The sequence below is a fragment of the Zingiber officinale genome, chromosome 4B, assembly GCF_018446385.1.
Source record: "Zingiber officinale cultivar Zhangliang chromosome 4B, Zo_v1.1, whole genome shotgun sequence".
Lineage (NCBI taxonomy): Eukaryota > Viridiplantae > Streptophyta > Magnoliopsida > Zingiberales > Zingiberaceae > Zingiber > Zingiber officinale.
Window position 1 is genome coordinate 4,869,752 of NC_055993.1, and position 23,295 is coordinate 4,893,046.

Here is a 23,295-nt window from a genome sequence, read left to right on the forward strand (position 1 = left end):
GCCACGACGTCCCAATCCTTGTGGTAAGGAAAAGGTTTGGTAAGTAAATTGTCCCGTCTAGAAATTTTTCTTGGGGAGCATGAGTCTATAGAACCTAGTAATAGATAGAGAAGCACGGAAGCACAAACCCACACCATAATAGGTGAATAAGGCAAAAAAAAACACTTTTTATTTAATAACTTTTTATTTAATAACTTTTTATTTAATAAGAGTAGAGAAACATCTTTCAAGGGTTCGCATTATTACAAGATCGAGATGTCTGGTCCCTCTTCTCTAGATGAGCCCGCGCTTGAGCCAGTTCTTCCTTGATACATTGGATGTTCCCTTGTAGATGGGCAATGGTTTCGTCTTTTATCCGGCTTTCCTCTTGCAAGAGGGCTACAGTGTCCTCGTGCTTCAGCTTCAAATAGGCAATAAAATGAGTCGGACTCCTCAGGTCTGAATGAGCCTTATGCTTTAGAGCTACCTTAGCCCGAGTCCTAAATTTAGCCGCCAGTCAAAGTTCTTCCATTTCTTGACGGATAGAAGATTGAAGGTCCCTACTCTGCGTCATCTCGAGCAAAGCCTCGTCTTTATGAGTTAACAGCTGGGTCAAATGAGCGAGCTGGTGGCGCAGAGAAGAGATCTCATCTGATTCCATGAGAATAGAGGAAGGTAGCTTGAAGAAAGTGAAGACGGAAGTATAGGCGACACCTCTTTTAAAGAGGGGAATGCGAAGAGTGAACCTCGGAGCATGGGACGATGTTTGGGAAAGAGTGTGACATTTATGGAGAGGTAGCATGAGTGAGGATTGAGAAATGGATGTGCATGTAGTAAAGTCCCACCTATCATTTATGGAGGGTGATAAATTCTGAGTATTGGGAAAGGGGTTAGCAGTTAAAGAGACACAAAGGCAAGGCCGGGTAAGACCTGGACCTGGGTCTAGTCAGTCGGAGTGGAGCCTCCTTCGACTAGACTTGAGGGGGAGGCTTGTGATACGGCACATGAGAGGGGGTCGGATAGCCGACGTGGTCAGAAGTCAAGCCCTCGTGGAAGTCAGAAGTCAAGCCCCCGTGGAGGTTAGAAGTCAAATCTACGTGGCAATCAAAAGTCAAGATTACATGGTGGATAGGGTCAAGCCTCTGTGGCAGTCAGGGGTCGGGCCTACATGGCAGGTAGGAACTCAGAAGGTGAGACTTCCGGGTCTAGACTTAAAGGAAAAGACATGCGAAACAGGATAGGCGGGCTAAGGCTTATAGGTCAGGACTTACAGACTGAGACTTCCGAAGCATGCTATTTAAAGTAGACATGCGGAACAGGATAGGCAGACCAGGACATACAGGTCAGGGCTTACAGAGTATGACATGCGGAACAGGATATGCAGACCAGGACATACAGGTCAGGGCTATATAGAGTAAGACATGTGGAACATGATAGGCAGATCAGGACATACAGGGCGGGCTATATAGAGTAAGACATGCGGAACATGATAGGCAGACCAGGACATACAGGGCAGGCTATATAGAGTAAGACATGCGGAACAGGATAGGCAGACCAGGACATACAGGTTAGGGCTTACAGAGTAAGCCATGCGAAACAGGATAGGCAGACCAGGACATACAGGTCAAGGCTTACAGGAGTAAGACATGTGGAACCGGACATATAGGTCAAGGCTTACAGGAGTAAGACATGCGGAACAGGATAGGCAGACCAGGACATACAGGTCAGGACTTACAGGAAAAGACATGCGGAATAGGATAGACAGACCAGGACGTACAGGTCAAGACTTACAGGAGAAGACATGCAGAACAGGATAGGCGAACTAAGACTTACAGGTCAGGATTTACAGGCTGAGACTTCAGAGGTACAAGTTGAGACTTAAGGGATGACAAGCGCAGATCTAGAGCTGCAGGGTGGTAAGCACAGATCTGGATTTACCGAATGACAAATGCAGGGCTAGACATACATATTTGAATATACGTGGCAGTAACCACAGGTCAGGGAATGCAGGTCGATGCCCACGGTACGGCTGGAGGTGGTTTCCGTTCCATGGTTGATCTAGCCACCGTCCGTCATCATCTTCCAGGTAGTATGCTCCCGATCGGAGCTTCTCAATGACTCTGAAGGGCCCCACCCAGGGAGCTGCCATCTTGCTCACATCGCCGATCGGCTTCACCTTCTTCCATACAAGATCACCAACCTGGAATGCTCTGGGATTACACACCTGTTGTAATTCTGCTTCATTCTCTGCCTGTACGCCATCAGCCGAACGGCTGCTTTAGCTCTTGCTTCGTCCACCAAGTCCAACATTGTTGGTTGCTACTCGGAAAACCTATAGGTTCCACTGTACAAAAATTTTGTACAAAGGTCTGAACCTTTTCCTAGCTACCATGTGTTCTTTTAAATTAAATTTTGGATCACCTGCGGAACTTAACACGTTTGATCCAAAACTTAATCTATTTGTTCTTTTAGGTTTTGACTTGGATCTCCTGCGGAACTTAACACGTTCGACCCAAGTCTCCTTAAGTCATTAATTCCATTAAATATTATTTTCCATAATTGGTTCCCAGTACTGACGTGGCGAGGCACATGGCCTTCTTGGATATGGGAGCAGCCACCACCGACTAGACAAAACCTTTTATAGAAAGATAATATTTAATTTCCTAAAATAACTTTAGGTTAACCAAAGAGAACAATCAAATCACAAGGAAAAGAAAAAACAAAAGAACACAACTTCGAAAAACATATTCGAAATTCTAGAACGTAAGCCTCTTGTATTTGGTATTATTTCCATAAATAACTAGCATGATGCGGAAAGAAAAATTACTAGTTATACCTTGTAGAAAAACCTCTTGATCTTCTACCGTATTCCTCTTCTAACCTCGGACGTTGTGTGGGCAATGATCTACCGAGATGAGAAACCACCAACCACCTTCTTCTCCTCCAAGCAAGGTTCGGCCACAAAGGAAAACTTCACCAAGGAGAAAAACCAAAATACTAACCAAGCTCCAAGAGATGCTAGCTTCCTCTCCTTCTTCTTCTTCTTCTCCTAGTAGTATCCGGCCACCACAAGAGCTCCAAGAGAATAGAGATGTTCGGCCACCACAAGAGGAAGAGAGGGAAAGGATGTTGGCCGGCCACACCAAAGAATAAAAGAGGGAGAGAAAACAATAGAGGTTGTGTCTTGTGAAGGCACCCTCACCCCTTCTTTTATATTCCTTGGCCTAGGCAAATTAGGAAATTTAATTACAATAAAATTTCCTTAATTCCCTTGACATGATTTAATTGAGAAAAATAAAATAATATTTCCCCAATTAATCTCTAATGGCCGGCCACATCAATGGGAAGCAAATTGGACAAGTTTCAATCAACAATTAAAACTTTCCTTATTTGTTTCCGGAAATTTTAAAAATAAAATTTCTCTTCAAAAATCTCTTCATGGTTAAAAGAAATTTCCATAATTTTAATTTTACAACATGTGAATAATTTTTAAAGAGAAAATAAAATATCTCACCAATCTACAAATAAGGAAAGAGATCTAATCTCTTTCTTTAATCTTTTGTAAATTTTACAAGAGAGATAATTTAATTCAAATTCTCTTTAATAAATTATTTCTTCCACATAATAAAAAATTAAAATTAAAATTCTTTTTAATTTATTTTGGCCGGCCCTACTAGCTTGGGTTCAAGCTAGGGCCGGCCACCCAATCTTATACCTAGGCCGGCCCTAGCTTGTTCCCAAGCTAGCTTGGCCGGCCCCTATTGGGTGGGTATAGAAGGTGGGTATAGGTGGGTATAGAACTCTATAAATAAGAGGCTACGATAGGGACCGAGAGGAGGAATTGGTTTTGGTCTCCCGATAAAATTAAGCATCCCGTGTTCGCCCCGAACACACAACTTAATTTTATCAATGATAATTCATTCCACTAGAGAACTATCATTGAACTACCGCACCAATCTTAAATTACATTTTCGGGCTCCTTCTTATTATGAGTGTGTTAGTCTCCCTGTGTTTAAGATATCGAATGTCCACTAATTAAGTGAGTTACTGACAACTCATTTAATTAATATCTAAGTCCAAGTGTAGTACCACTCAACCTTATCGTCATGTCGGACTAAGTCCACCTGCAGGGTTTAACATGGCAATCCTTATGAGCTCCTCTTGGGGACATTATCAACCTAGTATCTCTAGGACACAGTTTCCTTCTATAATCAACAACACACACTATAAGTGATACCATTTCCCAACTTATCGAGTTTATTGATTCATCGAACTAAATCTCACCCATTGATAAATTAAAGAAATAAATATCAAACATATGTGCTTGTTATTATATTAGGATTAAGAGCACACACTTCCATAATAACTGAGGTCTTTGTTCCTTTATAAAGTCAGTATAAAAGAAACGACCTCTAATGGTCCTACTCAATACACTCTGAGTGTACTAGTGTAATTATATAGTCAAGATAAACTAATACCTAATTACACTACGACCTTCTAATGGTTTGTTCCTTTCCATTTTAGTCGTGAGCTACTGTTTATAATTTATAAGGTACTGATAACATCATCTTCTGTATGTGACACCACATATTATGTTATCTACAATATAAATTAAATGAACAACTACAAACAAATGTAGACAATTTGACCAAATGTGATTCTTTATTCATAATGAATGTTTACAAAGCTTAGGCTTTCAGTATACACTCCAACAGTCCAACTCCAGCTGCCTTCGCTCGACATTATCCCCATCGTAGCTTTAGATCCGATCGGACTACACTCCGACTTCGACTGGGACGACCGCCTCACCTCACCTAGGCCCACATCGTGCCGTCCATTTCAAACCGACGGACGTCGCATCAGGCGTAAGACGGTGGTCGTACGATGATGTCAACAACGCCACGTGGCACTCGGTCAGAGGAAGGCATTTAATGAGTCCCATCACGAGGCAAAACCCGCGTGCTCAACCATAATGGCGAAAGTTTGCACGCATTCCGAGAAGATCCCGAGGACATCATCACAGGCCAATAGGGCAGCCCTCAGCAATTAGCCGACCGACTCTATTCGATCCCATAGGGGCCGAGCGGAGGTATACTTTCGAGAGTGGCGGATCGGTTGTCGTTTGGCCAGACTCATAGTCCAGTCAGTCGGACTTAATGCCTCCTTCGACTAGACTTGAGGGGGAGGCATGTGATCCAGTGGTAAGGACGGGGGATCACTCGTTGGCAGGAGGTCAACGACACGTGGAGGTCAATGGTCAAGAGGGTCAATCCCAAGGTCGTGCCAAGCGGAGTGGCGGGCCGACCGAGCATCCGACCGACCGGACATCTGGCCAAGGGTCTCCCAGACCGGACGAAAGACAGTCCGACTAGGGGTCGGGTTTCCGATGCTCAAGGTAAAAGGGTCTATGGGCCGGGCGGACAAGCCGCTCGGCCGAGTCACAGGACAGTAAGGCGCAATTCCATCCGAGCACATGAGCAGAGCTTCCCGGAGGCCATGAGCATCGAGCGGCTAGTCCGCTCGGCCCGGGAACATGTAAGAGCGCTAGGAGACAAAAAGGACAACTGGTAACTTTGTCCTCGAGACACCTGCCGCCGACAAACAGCATGGTCGGCGACCGGAGCGGATAGAATATCGTACGGTGGAAGCTTCCACTGTCACATCCGGGATATGCTCGGACGATTGCGGAATGACGTCAGACATGCTTTTCTGACATAACCCTACTGAGGTATATTTAGGGAAGCGTGCACGCATCGAGAAGCGTGCCCGCGCCTCCCCGGGGTCCTATATAAGGACCCCCAGACTTTGACGGAGGTATGCAATTCTCATCACTGTAGCCACAGTAACGTTGTCTTGTTCTTCTTCTTCGCTGCCTGACTTGAGCGTCGGAGGGTCGTCGCCGGGAAACCCCTCCCGGCTCGGCTTCTTTGCAGGTCCATCGGAGATCCACATCACTAGTCGAAGACAGCGGAGAGCACCACGTTCCCAGCGTCCATCGACTCAGCGCTCGGACAGGATCAAATCACATCCATACAAACACATACAAAGAATTACTTTCACACCTACAAACACATTTCATATATCCTAATAATTCATACAATTCATACAAACATAAATAAACTATAACATCCATACAAACAAAGTAATATAAATAAAAACAATCACAATCATCTAAAACAAATAAAATCTAAGAAATCACAATAATAGAAACAAACTAAACTATCCAAACTTCCATATATAAATCCAAATTTACAAAATCAGATATTTAAATACATACCATAATAGAAAATACTCCAAATTATACTTCCACATACAATAGAAAATCCTACATAAAGTAAAATTCAATAGAATATGATCAGATTTATGAATAAGATAAAATTTTTGTAGTGATTTATATATAACTAATTTTGATACCTGGATATAAATGAGCAGATGATGATGACGATGACGATGGCGATCAATATGTCAATAGGAACTTCTGAAATATATAATAATATAATATTTAGAAATGTGTAGATTAAAATATCAAAACATAATAAATATAATTTTGTAATACTATAATGAAATGCTAAAACCTAAAAAAGAATGATGTATGCCTCAACTATTCATGATTAGATCTTTCAAAAATGCACAAACAAACAAAAGGTTAATAATTAAAACTAAGTAGGAAAAACTACTTACAAAAGGATGATCCCTCCAAAACTCTATAAAGACTTCCTCTATAAATCATTACAATGGCACTCGTCAAATATGCAAGAAAGGAAGTGAGAGCAATGCACTAAAAAAGTATAATGTTTAACTAATTTTACATGTCAACGAAAAAAGATACCTAGATCATATTTTGGATATCTACTGATGGTGATGAATTGTTCCTAAAAAAAATGTAATACAATTAGAGGTGAGTAGATTATAATTAATATCAAAATAGAATAAATATATTTTGCATGTTTTATAAGTGATAAATAAAAAAAGGTAAGTTATAGTTATACAAACCTAATCAGAGTCCTGTGGGTCTTGAGTCTCTTGTAGAAGAAGAACCAGGATGAGCCTTGGCTCTAGGATCTTCAGATGATTTAGAAGCCCTATTATAGTTAGTTATAAGCTGACACTATCCTCTGGAACAATTTTAGATTCAAAAGCTACTAGATTGTTCCATTGGGAGAAGGATAAGATGAAGATATTCTTACAAAGAGATGAAGGTGGAATGAAGCAAAAGAGGTACAATATTAAATATGCAACAAATTTTGCAGATGTGAGATGTGAGCGCTTTGCTATCACATCTGCAAAATTTGTTGCATATTCAATGTTGTACCTCTTTCGCTTCGTCCACCTTCATCTCTTTGTAAGAATATCTTGACCTTATCCTTCTCCCAACAAAACAATCTAGTAGCTTTTGAATATAGAATTGTTTTAGAGGATAGTGTCAGCTTATAGCTAATTATATTGGATGTTATATTGGTATAGTACCCAGTTTGGATTTTGGCTACATCAGAAGATGTGGTAATGAATTAAATAAAATCAAATAACTGAGGCCATAAAGGATTTTGAAGTTAAGATTCAATAGCTGATTGATACTTAGTTCATGAGTCAATACAACATCATATCAATTGAACAAAGTGTAACAAAAATTAGAATTCACAACCAACCAACTGCATAACCTCATCTAACTACCATGTAAGTCCCCGTATAAGGGAAGATGTGTTGGTTCACACATCTTAATTAATAAAGTATGAAGTGCGAATTTTGTGGATCATGCTGCACCAAAAGTATTTGAGTGAATTATGTCATTCACAAGTAAAAAAAACACAAAAACAAACTATCAGTACTAATAATTTATGTGGTCGATCATCTCTTCAATCGCATATATATATAATGTTTGCACAAATTAACCCAACTTAATTTGAACCACAATTTTAATTTTCGATAAGGAAATTAAACTGATTAATTAATTAATTAATAATTTAAGTGAATATTAGGTTTTAGCAATTCAACTCACATCAAAAAATTGCAATATTTTTTTGAATTAATTTTAACTGAAAAATTGTTGACAAAAGTGTGGTGGATCTACATGCTCATTTTTGGGATAAAGAGGTGACACTAAGAAATTAAAAATCATCCATGAATACCTAATGCATACTATATTTTCCAAAAGTACACAAGTTGGATTAAATCTTATCAGGATTTGGTTTAACACTGACAAGATTATCATTTTATATCAATCATGTAGATGGTACATTCCTAGCCAATGTGTTGAAGACATCTTCAGACAATTTTCATATAAATGAAGACCCTACCCATCCTAGCTAAAATCTCTAGTCATGAGGGAAAACCTTATAATCGTTATTAAGAAAGGTACACAAACTAAAATTTTGAAAAATTTGAAACCCCATTTAATTAGTTTAAAAGATTGGATCAATACTAACAATTGGATCAATTTAACTAGCTAGCTTGAGTCATTCTGTATTGGTTGGCTAGCTAGCAAGTTATATAAAATACCAAGCCATCTCTTGTCTCCTCTTCCAGTACTCCATATTTTCATATAATATTCCTCATTTCTTTTGTGTCCCTACACAATAGAGAAAAAAATTATAGTAGAAGCCACTTGCTGGTAGCCAACACAGCCATCGGCCGATACAACCGTCGACCGCTTGCAAGCGCTCGACACAGCTACCATTAACTTGCAAGCGCTTGGCACAGTTGCCGACCACTTGCTAGCAGTTGGACGGCTGCTTGCTAGCAGCTGATCGTCACAGACGTCAGTTGCTTGCTAGCAGCCGCCGGCAAGCGGCCGACCGCTTGCTAGCGGCCGACACAACCACCAGCGTGCGGCCGGTAAAGCCGCCAGTCATGTGGTAGCGACTGGCGGAGAGGTGAAAAATGGATAGGAGAGGAGAGAACTTACCCGAAGATCATCGGAGAGGAGAGATCGCGTCGGAATTGCCGAAATGGAGAGATCGCGTCAGAATCGTCAAAGAGGAGAGATCGCACCAGAATCGCCGGAGAGGAGGAAACTGAGCGCACGAGAGGAGAAGGGTCGGTGCCCTAATTTTATTTTCGGGATTACCGATGGAATATAATATTCCGTCGGTAATCCTGACATTTTTGTAGTGTGATTTTATTTCAGGATTACCGACGGAAATTATATTCTGTCGGAGGTAATCCTAATTTTTCCCCCGTAAATAAATAATTTTCCATTATTGTATCGACGGAAATTTAATTCCGTCGGAAAATATTACCGACAGAATTTTAATTCGATCGGTAATATTCAGATTTTACTGACGGAATTAATTTTCCTTCGGTAATATTTAAGATTACCGACGGAAATTATATTCCATCGAAGATTACCGACGGAAGCTAATTTCCGTCGGAAATTACCGATGGAATAATATTCTGTCGGTAAATTTGATTATTTTTGTAGTGGTCCTCGTCGAGGTAGCCACCGAGGTCTCCGCTCGAGGTCGCCTCCGAGATCCCTGCCGAGGCCCTGATACGACGATCCAAGAGGACGATCAAAAAGAAATCGCCTTGCTATATGTGCAGAAATTGATTATTATTTTTTGTTTTTGATCTAAAACTATGGTGAATGAACTTTGTTTTTTTTGTTTGAACTCCTAAAAATTTGATTTTGATGGGCTCAGAACCTTTAATAGTTGCTCTATGGACTATGGACAAAAAGCTATTTGGGATTTGGAAATTGGACCACTTCCTTACTTGATTGGCACGCAAAGAGATATACTAATGACATTCGGTTAGTTTGCAGTTTGATGATTTTTTTATTTATGTCTCATGTGATGTTTTCTTTGGATGATATTTTGTGATATTGATTCCTATTGGAGCTTGTGGTTGCCATTCGGATAGATTATGATTTTTTAAAAGGAATTATTACGTGTAGGGGTGAGCAAAAATTCGGTAAAATCGAATTAACCGAACTGAACCGACCGAATTTAGGAATTCGGTTCCGTTAATTTGGTTTTCGATTTTTTTAAAAAAATTCAGTTCGGTTTTCGATGAATTCGGTTCGGTTTCGGTTTTAAATTTTGTAATTCGGTTAAACCAATTAAACCGAATAAAAATATTTATTAATTTATTTTTATTTAAAAAATATAATAAATAAAATAAAATCTCTTCTTTTTTTTAATTAAAATCAAATAAAGTTTTAAAATTCAGGTAATTCGGTTAAAACCGAATTAACCGATCTTTTATCGATTCGGTCGATTCGATTTTTGTAGAGAATTCGATCTGTTCGGTTGGTTAAAAAAAAAAATCAATTTATTTGATTTTCGATCTATTTGATTTGATCGATTCAATTTTGATCGAATGCTCAGCCCTAACTGAGTGATGCTGAAATTTTATTCAATGCATGGGGAGATCCTGTTGATGTTTCCTTTATCAAGTTCAATATGATAATAGGATTTCCATATCTTTTGCTGAGATTCTCAAAATGAAGCCGAGTAGCGTATAATCCTTTTTTTTTACTGTTCCAGGAAAAAAAATAAGTAGATATTTACATTTTAAACAAATGTCAAATATTTGTCAAGCTGACAGGCTTTCCCTCCAGTTTCCTAGAGAGAGAGAGTATTGGACTTCCTTACTTGCGATTGGCACGTAAAGATGTATAATATTTCTCTGTCATTTTATTCGGGATTATGATTTTTGAAAAGGAATTAATGTGTGATGCTGGAATTTAATTGCTTTTGGAAGTTTTTGTTCAAGGGGAGTTCCTGTTGTGTGGTTATAAATGCATTGTTTGGTGGGTTTCTTTTGGAATTCAGAGTTTGTATATGGATTTCTGAAATATGGATGTTTCTCTAATCTTGTTGGTTTATGCAGCATTGAAGTATTGTGACATGGTGTTGAAGGTGGTGGATTTCAGCTCATCTTTTGGAGCTTTGGCGCATCTGACAAGATATAACACTTTGGTCTCAAATGCATTATACATCGGCAATGAAAATATCTTCATAAAGTCATAGGGCATTATTAAAAAAAAAGAAAAGGAATGCACATTATCAAGTTGTGAGACTGACTCTGAGCTATTTGGGGATGGCTACACGGGTGTTGTTCTGCCACTGAAATCTATAAAATATACTATATTGCTAGTAATGTCTAAATCATCTAAATTATGGTAATATTCTTCTGTAACTTATGTCATCCTGTTCATTGTGATTTCTCGACCGTACTAGCTCCTCAACATTCCCTCTTTAGGTATGTGAGGGGCAATAATGAACGAACAATATAATTCCATTGTGATTTCTCATTATATAAACTCTTTTTTCATGTTTCTGTTTTTTGTCTAAATACTAAGAAAATTGAAATATTGGAATAAGTTGCATTTTCCATGGTTTTGCCATGTCACAACTCTCATACAAATTCAATTGATCCGAAATGAACATGTTAAATGTTCTATTAGGGAGCCCAATCTTGACTCTTTTGTGTTCCTCACTAGGATTCAAGGTTATAACACAATTGCATTGAATTTACAGGATCCATTGCTAAATAAATTAGGGTTGGAAAAAAATATCAAAATACCGAAAAATCGTACCGAAAAATACCGTATATATCAAAATTTTCAATATACTGAAAAATTTGGTATGATATCATACTATATCGAATTTGTCGGTAACGGTAATGGTAACGATTTAAAATATTTCGATATACCGAAATACCGAGTAACTATATATTAAATGATTAATTTAGATTCCCCTAAAGCCTAAACCAAACTCTAAACGGCCCCAAACCACGTTCTCTCCTTGCGCAGCCGACGCACATGTCGCGACTCGCGATTCTCTCCTTGCGCAGCCGACGCTCACGTCGCGATTTTTCTCCTTGGCTCCTTGGCTCCTTGCGCAGTCGACGGTCACGTCACGTCGCCATTCTTCTCCTTCCACAGTCGACCACCGCATGTAGTTGCCGGAGAAGATACACAAAACTTAGAAACTTCTTCTCCAACCCTAATATTTTTTCCCTTCATTGAATCTGAAGAAATTTGATCATCGAGCTCTGTTCTGAGAGTTGTGGTTGCTCAAGGAAATTGCTCCACGACTGTTTAAACTTCATGTTATTTGATTGTATATTATCCAGTTAATCCGTGTTGTCATACAACATGCTCTCGACTCGAAAACTTGAGTTTTCATATTTTTTTTATTTCTATTCACAGTTGGTGTTTATTGTTCTGAGGAATTTGTTTTGTTGTATATATCTTTCTTGGTCTCTTTGAATTTCTTGAAGGATTTATTTTGTATTGGTGAATAGTGATCACTGCTCTTCATTACAAGAGAATTATTTTTTATATATTATATGTAATATATATATAACTTCGGCATAACGGTATTTCACCGATACCGTACTGACATTTCGGTATATCGAATTTCGGTATACTGAAATGTCGGTATGGTATCGGTATCATTTCTTAGAATACTGATTTTTTCAGTACGATATACGGTATTCGATTTTGGGTACGGTATACTGTACCAACAGAGGCCTAAAATAAATGCCTTCCATAGTCAATCCTTCCTCTTGACTGTTTGCAATAGCATCTAATGTGCAAATGCCATGAAATGGAGTCAAGATACAAATTAAAGGCAAACTTTTGTGCATGAACTAGAACTTTCCTTATTCTTTAATAAATTCAAGTAGTCAAAATATAGTCGTGATGATCATCTATACTATTTTTCCATATGATGTTTGTACATGTGACTAATTGTGGAGTAAATTTCTGATCTTATACTTTAGTAACCTCATAGATTCATCCTGTCATTCTCATATCTATTACATGAACTTATTGTACCCAATAGACAATAGTCTATCCCTCAAAGTACGGTTAGCTTGTGATAGCCATAAGGCTTTCTTAAAATCTAAGGGGTGCACTATGATTGCACATGATGCCAGTTACCAAAATTCAAAGCATATTATCCATGTTATAACCTTGGACCCAAAAAAACTAACTGTAATAACTTTGTCGCCCTAAATAGAAATTCAAAATGCTACATGCAAGATACCTTCATTTTACAATCCTTAAATATTCTAAAAGAGTCCTAAAGAAGTGTTGGTAATTCGGCACAGGACTTTTAATTTTGCTAATCTAGAGAAAAACTATTATGAAAAAAAAACAAATCAGTCAAAAGAAAACTTTTTGAAAAGGAATTTCGGATAAGTCTACTGGTATCGGATTATTTCCTTAACAAAAAAAAAATCATTCATAAGTTCTATTAGACACTTGCTGATAACAGAACTTAAGTCATTAGTAACAATCAGATATAATAATGATTCGAAGACTTAGCTCATCCTAAGCTAAAAATGCTCCAGATTACATGTCGAAAAGACAATAATAGAAGGAAATATTTTTATTGAAGTGGCAAAAGGACAGCAAGTAAGAACGGATTCCTCAAAGATGAAATGGAAAAAAGAACCTTGGGCTCCAACAACCACTACAAGAAAAATCAGCATTGCAAACGGAAATTTTCGTCAGTATTCTGTCGGTATATGCGTATAACGATGGCTCTCCGACGAATTTTATTTCATCAGAAATATATTTGACGGGATGCGATTCCCGAAGGAAACAAGGGTTTCTGTCGTTAATATTTTACCGACGGAAATATAGGTCCGTCGGTAATATTGCTGGAAACATTATTCCGAACTCGTGAAATTTGCCGACGATCATTTTATTTCTGTCGGTAAAAAAAATATATTTTATACGAAAACTGTACACATTTTCGTATAAAATATATTTTTGCCGACTGACAAAGCAATTCCGTCGGGGTTTTTCGATGGAAAAAGTAATTCCGTCAAAAAAAATATCACACAGTAATATTTCAATAGATTTCGACGGAATTCTTTTGGAGAGAGTTACATCACCACGTCCTGGCTTCTTTTGGACAATTGTTGACATCTGAGGATGTTCACCTGAGAAATGGTTTATCCCATTTGTTTGATCATTTCCATTTGGGCATCCAATTGATAATTCACCTCCTGAAATAGAGGAAGGCTAAGGGTTGTCAATGATGATTACCAAAGTAAAATGACCTAAACAGAAGGATTAGAATTTTAGGGAAACTCATATTTCATTTGAGCCTTAGGTTTCATATAAAGGTCTAACTTGAATTAGTTTTAGTTTAAGAAAAAACTCTACAATAACTTGCTTCCCTAAACAATAATTAAATTTGCCTAGTTTTCAATATCAACCAAAATAAACTCCTAACCCATAAAATTTTCTATTCAAAACATCTATAATTTGAACAGGTCAAGAATGTAATACAGTATATTGCACTTTAACCTCGATCGGTCATAAGCATTTTTTTTTCTCGACTTCATCAAATTTCGAATCCTTATCCAATAATAATAACTCTGCTCGACATTAATCAACTCCACACTATCTCATAGACATGTCTAAATCACAAGATGAACTTATAATCTACTGCTAAATTAGCCGTTCTAAAGGAAAGTTCTAGACTTAACTTTTATCCCTTGATCCAATTAACTTTGAAACTTTGACCGGCTTGTTTGCCCTGACTTCAGTCATTAGTTGAATGGGTCAAGGTCAAACTTTGACCCCTTATCAGAGATGAATAACTTTACTATTTCCTTTTAATTACTTTATTAAACCACACGTGCATGCCACGATAGCGATGACCTCTGTATATTGTCGAATTATTTATGATATCGAATTTTTTTTTTAACCAACCGAATCAATCGAATTCTCTAAAAAAAAAATCGAACCGATCAAAGATCGACTAATTCAGTTTTTGACCGAATTAATCGAATTAACCGAATTTTAAAATTTTATTTGATTTTAATTAAAAAAAGAAGAGATTTTATTTTATTTATTATATTTTTAAATAAAAAAATTAATAAATATTTTTATTCGATGTAATCGGTTTATTCGGTTTAACCGAATTATAAAACTTAAAACCGAAACTGAACTGAATTTACCGAAAATCGAACCGAATTTAGAAAAAAAATCGAAAATCGAATTAACCGAACCGAATTCCTAAATTCGGTCGATTCGATTCGGTTAATTCGGTTTTACCGAATTTTTGCTCACCTCTAATTTTAGCATTATAAATCAACTACTTGAATAGTGATTAAGTTTGTGAGAGCTTAATTAATGATTTGTATAACAATGATATGAGATAATGGCAAAGCCTATTGGTTCCATTTGAGCTAACATAGATATTTAATCATAGTTATTCAACTTTATCGATAATGCAATATTCTTTAAGTTGATTAAAAAATAATAATAATAATAATTTTGGAGCCAGCCAAATAGATAGTTCGGAAGAGGGTAAGTTCTTTGTATCAGATCTCATGTCAAACTTTCTAGAACTATTGGCCACTCTTTTTTAAAAAAGATAAGAGAAAATTAATATACCAAAGTGATTAAGTTCAATGAATCCATGTCCATGTTGTCCCACCATGCAAACTCTTCAACTAACGATCGAAAATTGTTATAAATAAGATGAAATTAAAAAAGAAGGCAAAGATTAATCAGTAAGGCAGGATCAATTCATTAGTTTTTTTTTTTAATTTTTTCTTCTCAATTCATGTTCGTTGACGCAAGTGGCCGCGTCAGCAAACGCCCTATTTATTACCACTCAGTAACGACACTCGAAGGGACGACCATCTTTCTTGGAGTTTGACCCAGCCGCCATACGTCATTTGACACGTGCTATATTAATGCACGGGTCCCGTGCTACTTTGGCCAATGGGAAACATCCACCCGCGTCACTTGTTTGTCTGTTCTTCTTCCTCGCATATAAAAGACCGGAGTTCAACGTTCAAATACCGAACACAAAACAGAGCAAAAACAGAGTAAGAGCGGCTTCGATCTCTTCTCTTCCGATCTCAATGAGTTCTCTCAATTTTCTAGTCTCTCGATACTCTTTAGAATCGGAGTCGAGCCCAATGGATCCTTTTCGATGCGCTGTCGCCGGAGGAGGAGGCTCCCCGCTTCCCTTCGACATGAACGACGCTGAAGAGATGCTCTTGCTTGACATGCTCATGGAGGCCCCGAGCATGTCTTCCTCGTCGGAGATAACGACGAGCGGAGGAGGAAGCCAAGAGATAGACTCTCCGAGAGCTGAACCGGAGGCGGTGGCCGTGCCGGAGAAGAGCTACAGGGGGGTGCGGAAGCGGCCGTGGGGGAAGTTCGCGGCGGAGATCCGGGACTCGACCCGGCAGGGGGTGCGGGTGTGGTTGGGGACCTTCGACAGCGCGGAGGCCGCCGCGCTAGCCTACGACCAGGCCGCATTGGCGCTGCGTGGGGCCGCGGCGGTGCTCAACTTCCCGTCAGAGAGCGTCTGGGAGTCGCTGCAGGGGATGGGGATCGAGCCGACGGGCTCGCCGGTTCTGGCCCTCAAGAAGAGGCATCGTACCAGGCGGCGTCCGGCGGGGAAGAGGTGCAAGACGGAGTCCAACCCCGCCAGCGAAACTGTGGTGGAGTTGGAGCACTTGGGAGCAGAGTACTTGGAGGAGCTCTTGAGACTATCAGAGCTTGCATGACGTCATCATATCTATATATCTATCTAACGATAGATACTTAATTAGACATCAAATATCAATTGACTTGAGAAAGGAGAAGTTGTTAAATTCCATGGCGTCATTATGCTTGTAGTGTGGCTGTGTGGGGATAAAAGGAAAAGGGGCATGTAAATACTTTAATCTCAGATCCATTGAACACTCCAGCAATGTTTACATGCACTGTTTGGCTTCTGGAAGGGGCAATCTAATTGAGATGTGTTTAGATTTTTGTACATTTCCTCAAGCTCAAGTAGACCAAAACTGAGTGAGGAAGGAGGTTCAGTGAGTCTGATCGATCCGGTTAAATCAGTGAGAGTCTAATCAGTTCAGTTGAGTCATAAAGCCATATTCGATCTACTAGTGAGAACAGCATAATTACACGGCCAATCGTGTTTAGTTCACAGCAAAAATAATAATAATAACTGGACATCCATCAAAGTTTCGATCTTTTATCTCTATCTTGTAGCTTCTCTGGCACTCGTCGACGGTCCCAGCGACGACGTCCCATTTGCAGTCGCAGCTCCATTGGCGAAGCGCTGCAGCTGCAGCATTCGCGCGTAGCTCCCGTCGGGATGGTGTTTGAGCAGGTGCCAGTGCGTTCCTTGCTCCACCACCTTCCCATCGTCGATCACTGCGATCACGTGAGCGTTCCTTACCGACGCAAGGCGGTGCGCCACCGCGATGGTGGTTCGTTCCGTCCCCGACCGCTCGAGTGCATCCTGCACGCTCCTCTCGGACTCTGCGTCCAGTGCGCTCGTTGCCTCGTCCAGCAGCAGTATCGGCGCCTTCTTCACTAGTGCCCGTGCCACGGCTACTCTCTGCCTCTGTCCGCCCGATAGCTGCACCCCTCGCTCCCCTAGCCATGTCCTGTACCCGTCGGGCAATGCCGATATGAACTTGTGCGCGTTGGCCAGCGTCGCGGCCTCCACCACTTCTGCCTCCGTCGCTGCCTCCCGCCCGTACGCGATGTTCTCAAAGATGGTTGAAGCAAACAAGCATGGCTCCTGAGGCACCACCGCGATCGCCTGACGCAGCGCCTTCAAGTTGTACTTTTTTATGTCCTTCCCGTCGATGAGCACGCGGCCCGATGTCGGCTCGTAGAACCTTTGGACCAACGAAATGACGGAGCTCTTCCCGCAGCCGCTCGGGCCGACAAGAGCGAGCATCTTTCCTGCGGGGGCACGCAGTGTGAGATCGCAGAGCACAGGCAAGTTCGGGCAGGATGGATAAGCAAAGTCTACGTGCTTGAGCTCGACCTCGCCACGGATGCAGCCAGGTAGAGGAGTGGCGTCGGGATCATCAGGCTCAATTTCGGTTTGGCGGTCGATCAGCTCGAACACGGATCGCAGGGCGCAGCTGCCCTTGATGAAGTCAGGTGCGAGGGAGAGGGCCTCGGCGACACCGTTAGCTGAGACCATGAGGATCATGAACACGCGAATCGTCTTGGAGAAATCTGATATCCCATGCTTCACGAGCCATGAAGCGTACCATAAACCGAGGGCATACGAAGCATACAAGAACAACTGAGCGACACCGAATCCACTCCCTGCTACTTGACCCTTCCAAAAGCAGCGAACGAGCGGAGCCTGCAAGTTGGTTGCGAATAGTTGGGTGATCTTTGCTTCTGAATTGAAAGCTGCAACTGTCCGGATGTTGGCCACGGCCTCGCCGGCGATCTGTGTGGCCTTGGTGTGAGCTCCTTCAAGGTCCCCTGAAAAGCCCGTTATGAACATTTTCTGCACGCACCATAAACCTCTCGATTTCAACTTAAATTCATTAATGAACCTCAGATAAGTAACATTGGTAAGCAGTACCTGAAGAACTGTCGCAACGACCACGATCGGAAAAACAGAGACAAGAACCATGGCTAGCCGCCATTCAAGGATGAATCCAGCAGTGAAGGCCACAAGCAACAGTGAAACATTCTGCACGATGACTGATATACGATCTCCGATTGCAGATCGCACGTTGTGAGCATCCGATGTCAGCCTACGTGCAATCCTAGCACTGGCGTTCTCCTCTCTGTCGAACCATGCGATCTCGTTTCGGAGAACAGATGCAAGAATCTTCTCCCGGACACGTTTGGTTAAATTTTCCCCTACCACATCCCAGAAGAGATGCTGCACAGTGTTGAAGAGCAAAGCTGCAGATGAAACGCCGACCATGAGGTAGCAATATTTCCTAATCTCCTGACGCATGTACTTGTAATCCTGAGCATAGTAAGCACTGAGAACCGTGCTAAGGACATATGCAAAGAAAGCACTCATAGAACCGCACACCACGGAACCGACTGAAGCTATTAGGGCGTACGACCATTCCGGTGAGTTCATCTTCGCAAGACGCAAGAATGAGCTAGCCTGGTCTCGAAATGCAAGATGCTCCATTGGGTGGTTTGTATCGACTGAGATGCCGAATTCAGATACATTGAAGTCGGAGAAACGACGGGAAAATGGGGATCGGCCATACGATGAGTTCCTGGTAATAATTGGGGAGCTCACTGAATTTCTAGCACTTGAAAGCCTACAAAGAATTGCTTAAGCAAGTCAATCTACAAACTACAACTCATGTAAATGAGCTTATGCAATTGGAAAGATCGGCTACCTTGCACTGCTCTTCCTGGCATTGATGAGAGCTGCCTCATGTGCCTGCTCCTGCATGCGAATTAGCTTTGCGTAGAGTCCACTCTGACCTTTCGTCATGAGTTCATCATGTGTGCCAATCTCTGCGACGGTCCCTTGATGAAGAACTGCAACAACATCGACCTTGCGGATGGTTGACAGACGGTGGGCAATTACAAGCGTGGTGCGACCGATCATGAATCGGTCAAGAGCTTCTTGCACGAGTTTCTCAGACTCAGAATCAAGGGCACTAGTTGCCTCATCTAGTAGAAGAATTGCAGGATTCTTTAGCATTGCTCTGGCGATAGCAACACGTTGCTTTTGGCCACCAGAGAGCTGCATCCCTCTCTCTCCAACCTGCAAATATTTTTCATCTTAGTGAATTATGATGGAATGCCCAAAACTTGACCTATTACCAGTGCTAACCTTGGCATACACTTAAATTCCCGACAGTGATTTACCTAACAATTCCAAACAAATTAATATAAAGTTCATCACAGTTTCCCTTCACTAGGAACCAAAGATTCATCTGCTTTAGTTGGCAGTAAGTGAAACCTAGTTTCTCCTCACAGCTCACACAAACCATTAGGTTCCTATATCAGCCAAGATCAGAAAAATGGACTCGGAAGGGAATCTTGTCATGTTTATCTCAATAATGGCACATTCTCAGGGCATGGGAAGGAACATTAAGCTGCAAGTTGCAATACAGAAGTCTATGTCAGGGACCCATGCAGCCCAAGCTGTACATCGCAAATGCATGTGGTAGGGATACTGAAAGTGCACGAACTTGTTCCCAGAACAGAAGAACGAGACCAGTCAAATGAAGAAAACAAATAGATTGAAGTTGAGGGATGGAGGTTTCTGCGGTGGAACAGAATACGTACATGGGAATCATAGCCATCTGGTAGCTTCACAATGAAAGAGTGGGCATTTGCAACTCTGGCAGCTTCTTCGACCTCTACTTGTGTGGCACCTTCCCTGCCAAGGAGAAGATTCTCCTTGATGGTGGTTGCAAAGAGAGCAGGCTCTTGGCTCACAAGCCCAATTTGTTGCCTGAGCCACTTTAGCTTCAGAGATTTGATGTCTTGTCCATCAAGTAGAATTTGTCCTGGGAGATAAATATGCAAAAAGGATGGTTAGAGCCTCCACAATTGAATCAAACTAACTGTTCTTAGTTTACACCACAGCTGAAATGGATTGAAGCTGTGCTTCTGCTATATTTCGGGCTAATTACCTGAAGTGGGATCGTAGAATCTTTCGATGAGCGAAACCACGGTGCTCTTCCCAGAGCCGCTGCTTCCAACTAATGCGATGCACTTCCCTGCAGCAACAGTGAGCGAAAAATCCCGGAGTACAGGGACATCGGACCTTGATGGGTAAGCAAAGTCCACGTTCTTCAACTCCACCAGCCCTGTAATGGCACCCAACTCGATCCCAGAGTCGTTCTTCCGGTCGATGCTTGGCCTTCGCTCAATCGTTTGGTAAATCTTTGCTGCTGCCACCCTTGCTTTCGCAAATGCTACTACGCTCGGAGCTGATTGCCCAAGAGCTCTGCAAAACATCAGAATTCAGTATAAAAAAGACATCTTGGTTCGGTGTGATTTAATGGGATCTTCGTCGTACATTCCTCCGATCATGACGGCGAACATGGTGGAGATGGCTAGTCCGCCATTGGTGTGGTGGTGGCGCACGAGAAACCCTCCGTACCATAGAAGCAAGGCGTAGCAGCAGAAGACTGTGAAGTAGGTCGCGCCCAAGCCAAGGCCTTTGGAGAATCCGCTCCGGTAGCCAATCTTCTGAGCTACTCCGAGCGCGGCAGAGTAGGCTTGGAGGACTCTCGACTCGCCGACGAAGGATTGCACGGTCCTTACCTGGGCAAGCGCCTGCTCCGCGATGTTGTTGGCCTGGGAGAGGGCGTCCTGGCTCTTGGACGACAGCTTGGCTAGTGCGGAAGTGTGCATGCCGCCGATGACGGCGATGAGCGGAACGACGGCAAGCGTGACGAGCGCGAGCTGCCACGCCGCTGTGAACCCTATCACAAAGCCGGACACGAAGGTCGCCATGTAGTGGATGAAGTTCCCAAGCTGGAAGCAAATTAGGGCACAATTAGTCCGCCGACCAAGATTGGATGGCGAGCGAGGTCAATACAACCATGGCGGACCTTCTCGCTGATGGCGTCCTGCACCATGACCGCCTCGGCGTTGATGGCGAAGACGACGTCGGAGGTGCGCACCCCGGTGTCGAAGTAGCGGACGTCCTGATTCAGCGCTGCTTCCAGGTACACGATCCTCATCTTGGTGGATTGCCGTTCCCCCGTCCACATCCAACACGATATCTCTGTTCACAGTTACCCCTTATCAGTTATCAATCTTCGATTTGAAACACAAATTAGCAAAGACGAACGCTCACCGGCCCAGGAAGACACCCAAATCGCCGCGCCGACAACGAGGAAGTAGAATGCATACTGCAGATCAATCATAAAGGAAGCTAATCTCTCTGTCCGACAAGTAACAGAATAGGGTTAGGCATGGAGAGCGCACCTTGGCGACCTCGTTGGCCATGGTGCTGGGATCGCCAGTGTTGGATCCGAACGAATTGACCAGATCGGCGAAGAAGCGGAGGAATATGGGAAGGGAGCACCCATGGACGATGGCTCCGACGGTGCCGACGGCCATCAGCGCGCAGTCGAGCCCATCTGCGAACCGGAACAGCTCAACGAATCCCACCGTCTGCGCCGGCGACTCAGGCTTCTTGTCTTCCTGGCCATCATTCCCGGCCGATGGAGATGCCGCAGTCAATTGCGGCGGAGGTTGTTCCTCCGTCTTGGCATTGGCGACCCCCATCTCATAGACAGAGGCAAGGGAGTCACCGCCACCGACTCTTTCTACCACTTCGGCGACCAGCAAGTCGCCGCCTTTTGGGTGGGAAGGAGGACGGGGAGGGGACGGGAGGTGGAAGGCCTGGAGCTCAGGTTGGCTCCATTTCTCCACCAACGCCACCCGCTTCATCACCTCCTCCTGCTCAAAAGCCTGCTGCAGCTGTTGCTGCCCCGACATTTCTCAGATGCTACTTGTATCCACTTCTCCTCAACCTCTCCCTCTCCCTCTCTCTCTCTCTTTGTTGTTTGGGCGTTCAATCTCCTCAATGGACATCTTCAACAAGCTCTCCCTTGATCGCTTTCGCCATGGACACTCGCCCTCTTGTTGAGCAAGCGTGGACTGGTCAAGACTGGTACGTCCCATACGTCTATTATGCGGAATTAAATCGATGCATGTTACCAACTGAAGCATTCATAATTTGGTAAATATTCACGTGTTGTACGCGTACATTTTGATCAGTTACTTATCTGTTTAAACTACAATAAATTAACAATTTACCGACTCAACGTAGCCGAGTTGTATGATTATCATACGATAAATTTAAAAGATTCAGTAAGAATCACATCCAAGGGATTATTTTTGCATGGTATGACTAGTTTTAATTTTCCTATTTACTCTTTTTAATGGTGTGGGAAAATTTTGGGATCAGAATGGATCTCACATTTTAAAGAATAAATTAATAATTTATCTCTCTATAAACCCTCGGGACTAAGTTGCATGGCGCCCAATTAACATCATTGGGGTCTATGATTTAATCCCTAATTATGATCCATTTATAAAAAAAAAAAAATCCAAATAAGACACATATCTTTGAGATACAAGGCTTTTTGAGCCACTCGTTATAAGCTTTTCTTGATTTATCTTGACGATCAATGAAAAATTTTTATTGGACGGGTCTATTCTCTCCAAGTTTGATGTTATATGATTTAATATTTTTCCTCCTACTCCTAACCACTTGACGGTTAGTTATACACATATCTTATAATTTATCTCTCTTTACATAACTTAAGGATGGATTATGAGAACATAATTATCTTTTTACTATAATTGATTTACTTCTCTATAAATAATTATAGAATCAGCTATGTGACCTGATCAACATATGACCTTTGTTATAATAAATTAATAGTGCTAAGTTGATTAAAGGGAGATAGATTTATTATAATGGGATAGAGATCAATTTTCAACAGACGTATGTCCTTAAATAAAAATCCTCCCATCTTTTATTCACTATCACATAATTTATCTTTCTTCGCATAATTTAGTGATAAAATATAAGAGACACCTAAGTTAAACATAATCATCCT

General features: G+C 41.6%; 2 protein-coding genes across 3 annotated transcripts; one reads left to right on the forward strand and one right to left on the reverse strand.

The window, feature by feature from the left end:
- The first annotated feature begins 15,742 nt into the window (after positions 1-15,742).
- On the forward strand, positions 15,743-16,665 carry LOC121974525 (ethylene-response factor C3-like). The gene has a single exon (XM_042525635.1). The coding sequence runs from the start codon at positions 15,820-15,822 to the stop codon at positions 16,471-16,473; it is 654 nt and encodes a 217-aa protein (XP_042381569.1). The 5' UTR covers positions 15,743-15,819; the 3' UTR covers positions 16,474-16,665.
- Positions 16,666-16,821: 156 nt separating this feature from the next.
- Positions 16,822-22,756, reverse strand: LOC121974519 (ABC transporter B family member 1-like). 2 transcript variants are annotated; one of them, XM_042525629.1, is made up of 10 exons: positions 21,650-22,756; positions 21,519-21,573; positions 21,271-21,446; positions 20,733-21,193; positions 20,344-20,660; positions 19,994-20,217; positions 19,093-19,466; positions 18,306-19,011; positions 17,748-18,227; positions 17,400-17,662 (listed from the first exon to the last, which is right to left on the reverse strand). In XM_042525629.1, exons 1-10 carry the CDS (start codon positions 22,163-22,165, stop codon positions 17,546-17,548), a joined length of 3,426 nt encoding a protein of 1,141 aa, XP_042381563.1. In that variant the 5' UTR covers positions 22,166-22,756; the 3' UTR covers positions 17,400-17,545. The 2 variants fall into 2 exon arrangements, with proteins under 2 accessions (XP_042381562.1, XP_042381563.1); XM_042525628.1 differs by having other exon boundaries at positions 16,822-18,227; positions 21,650-22,739.
- Between the last annotated feature and the right edge of the window lie 539 nt (positions 22,757-23,295).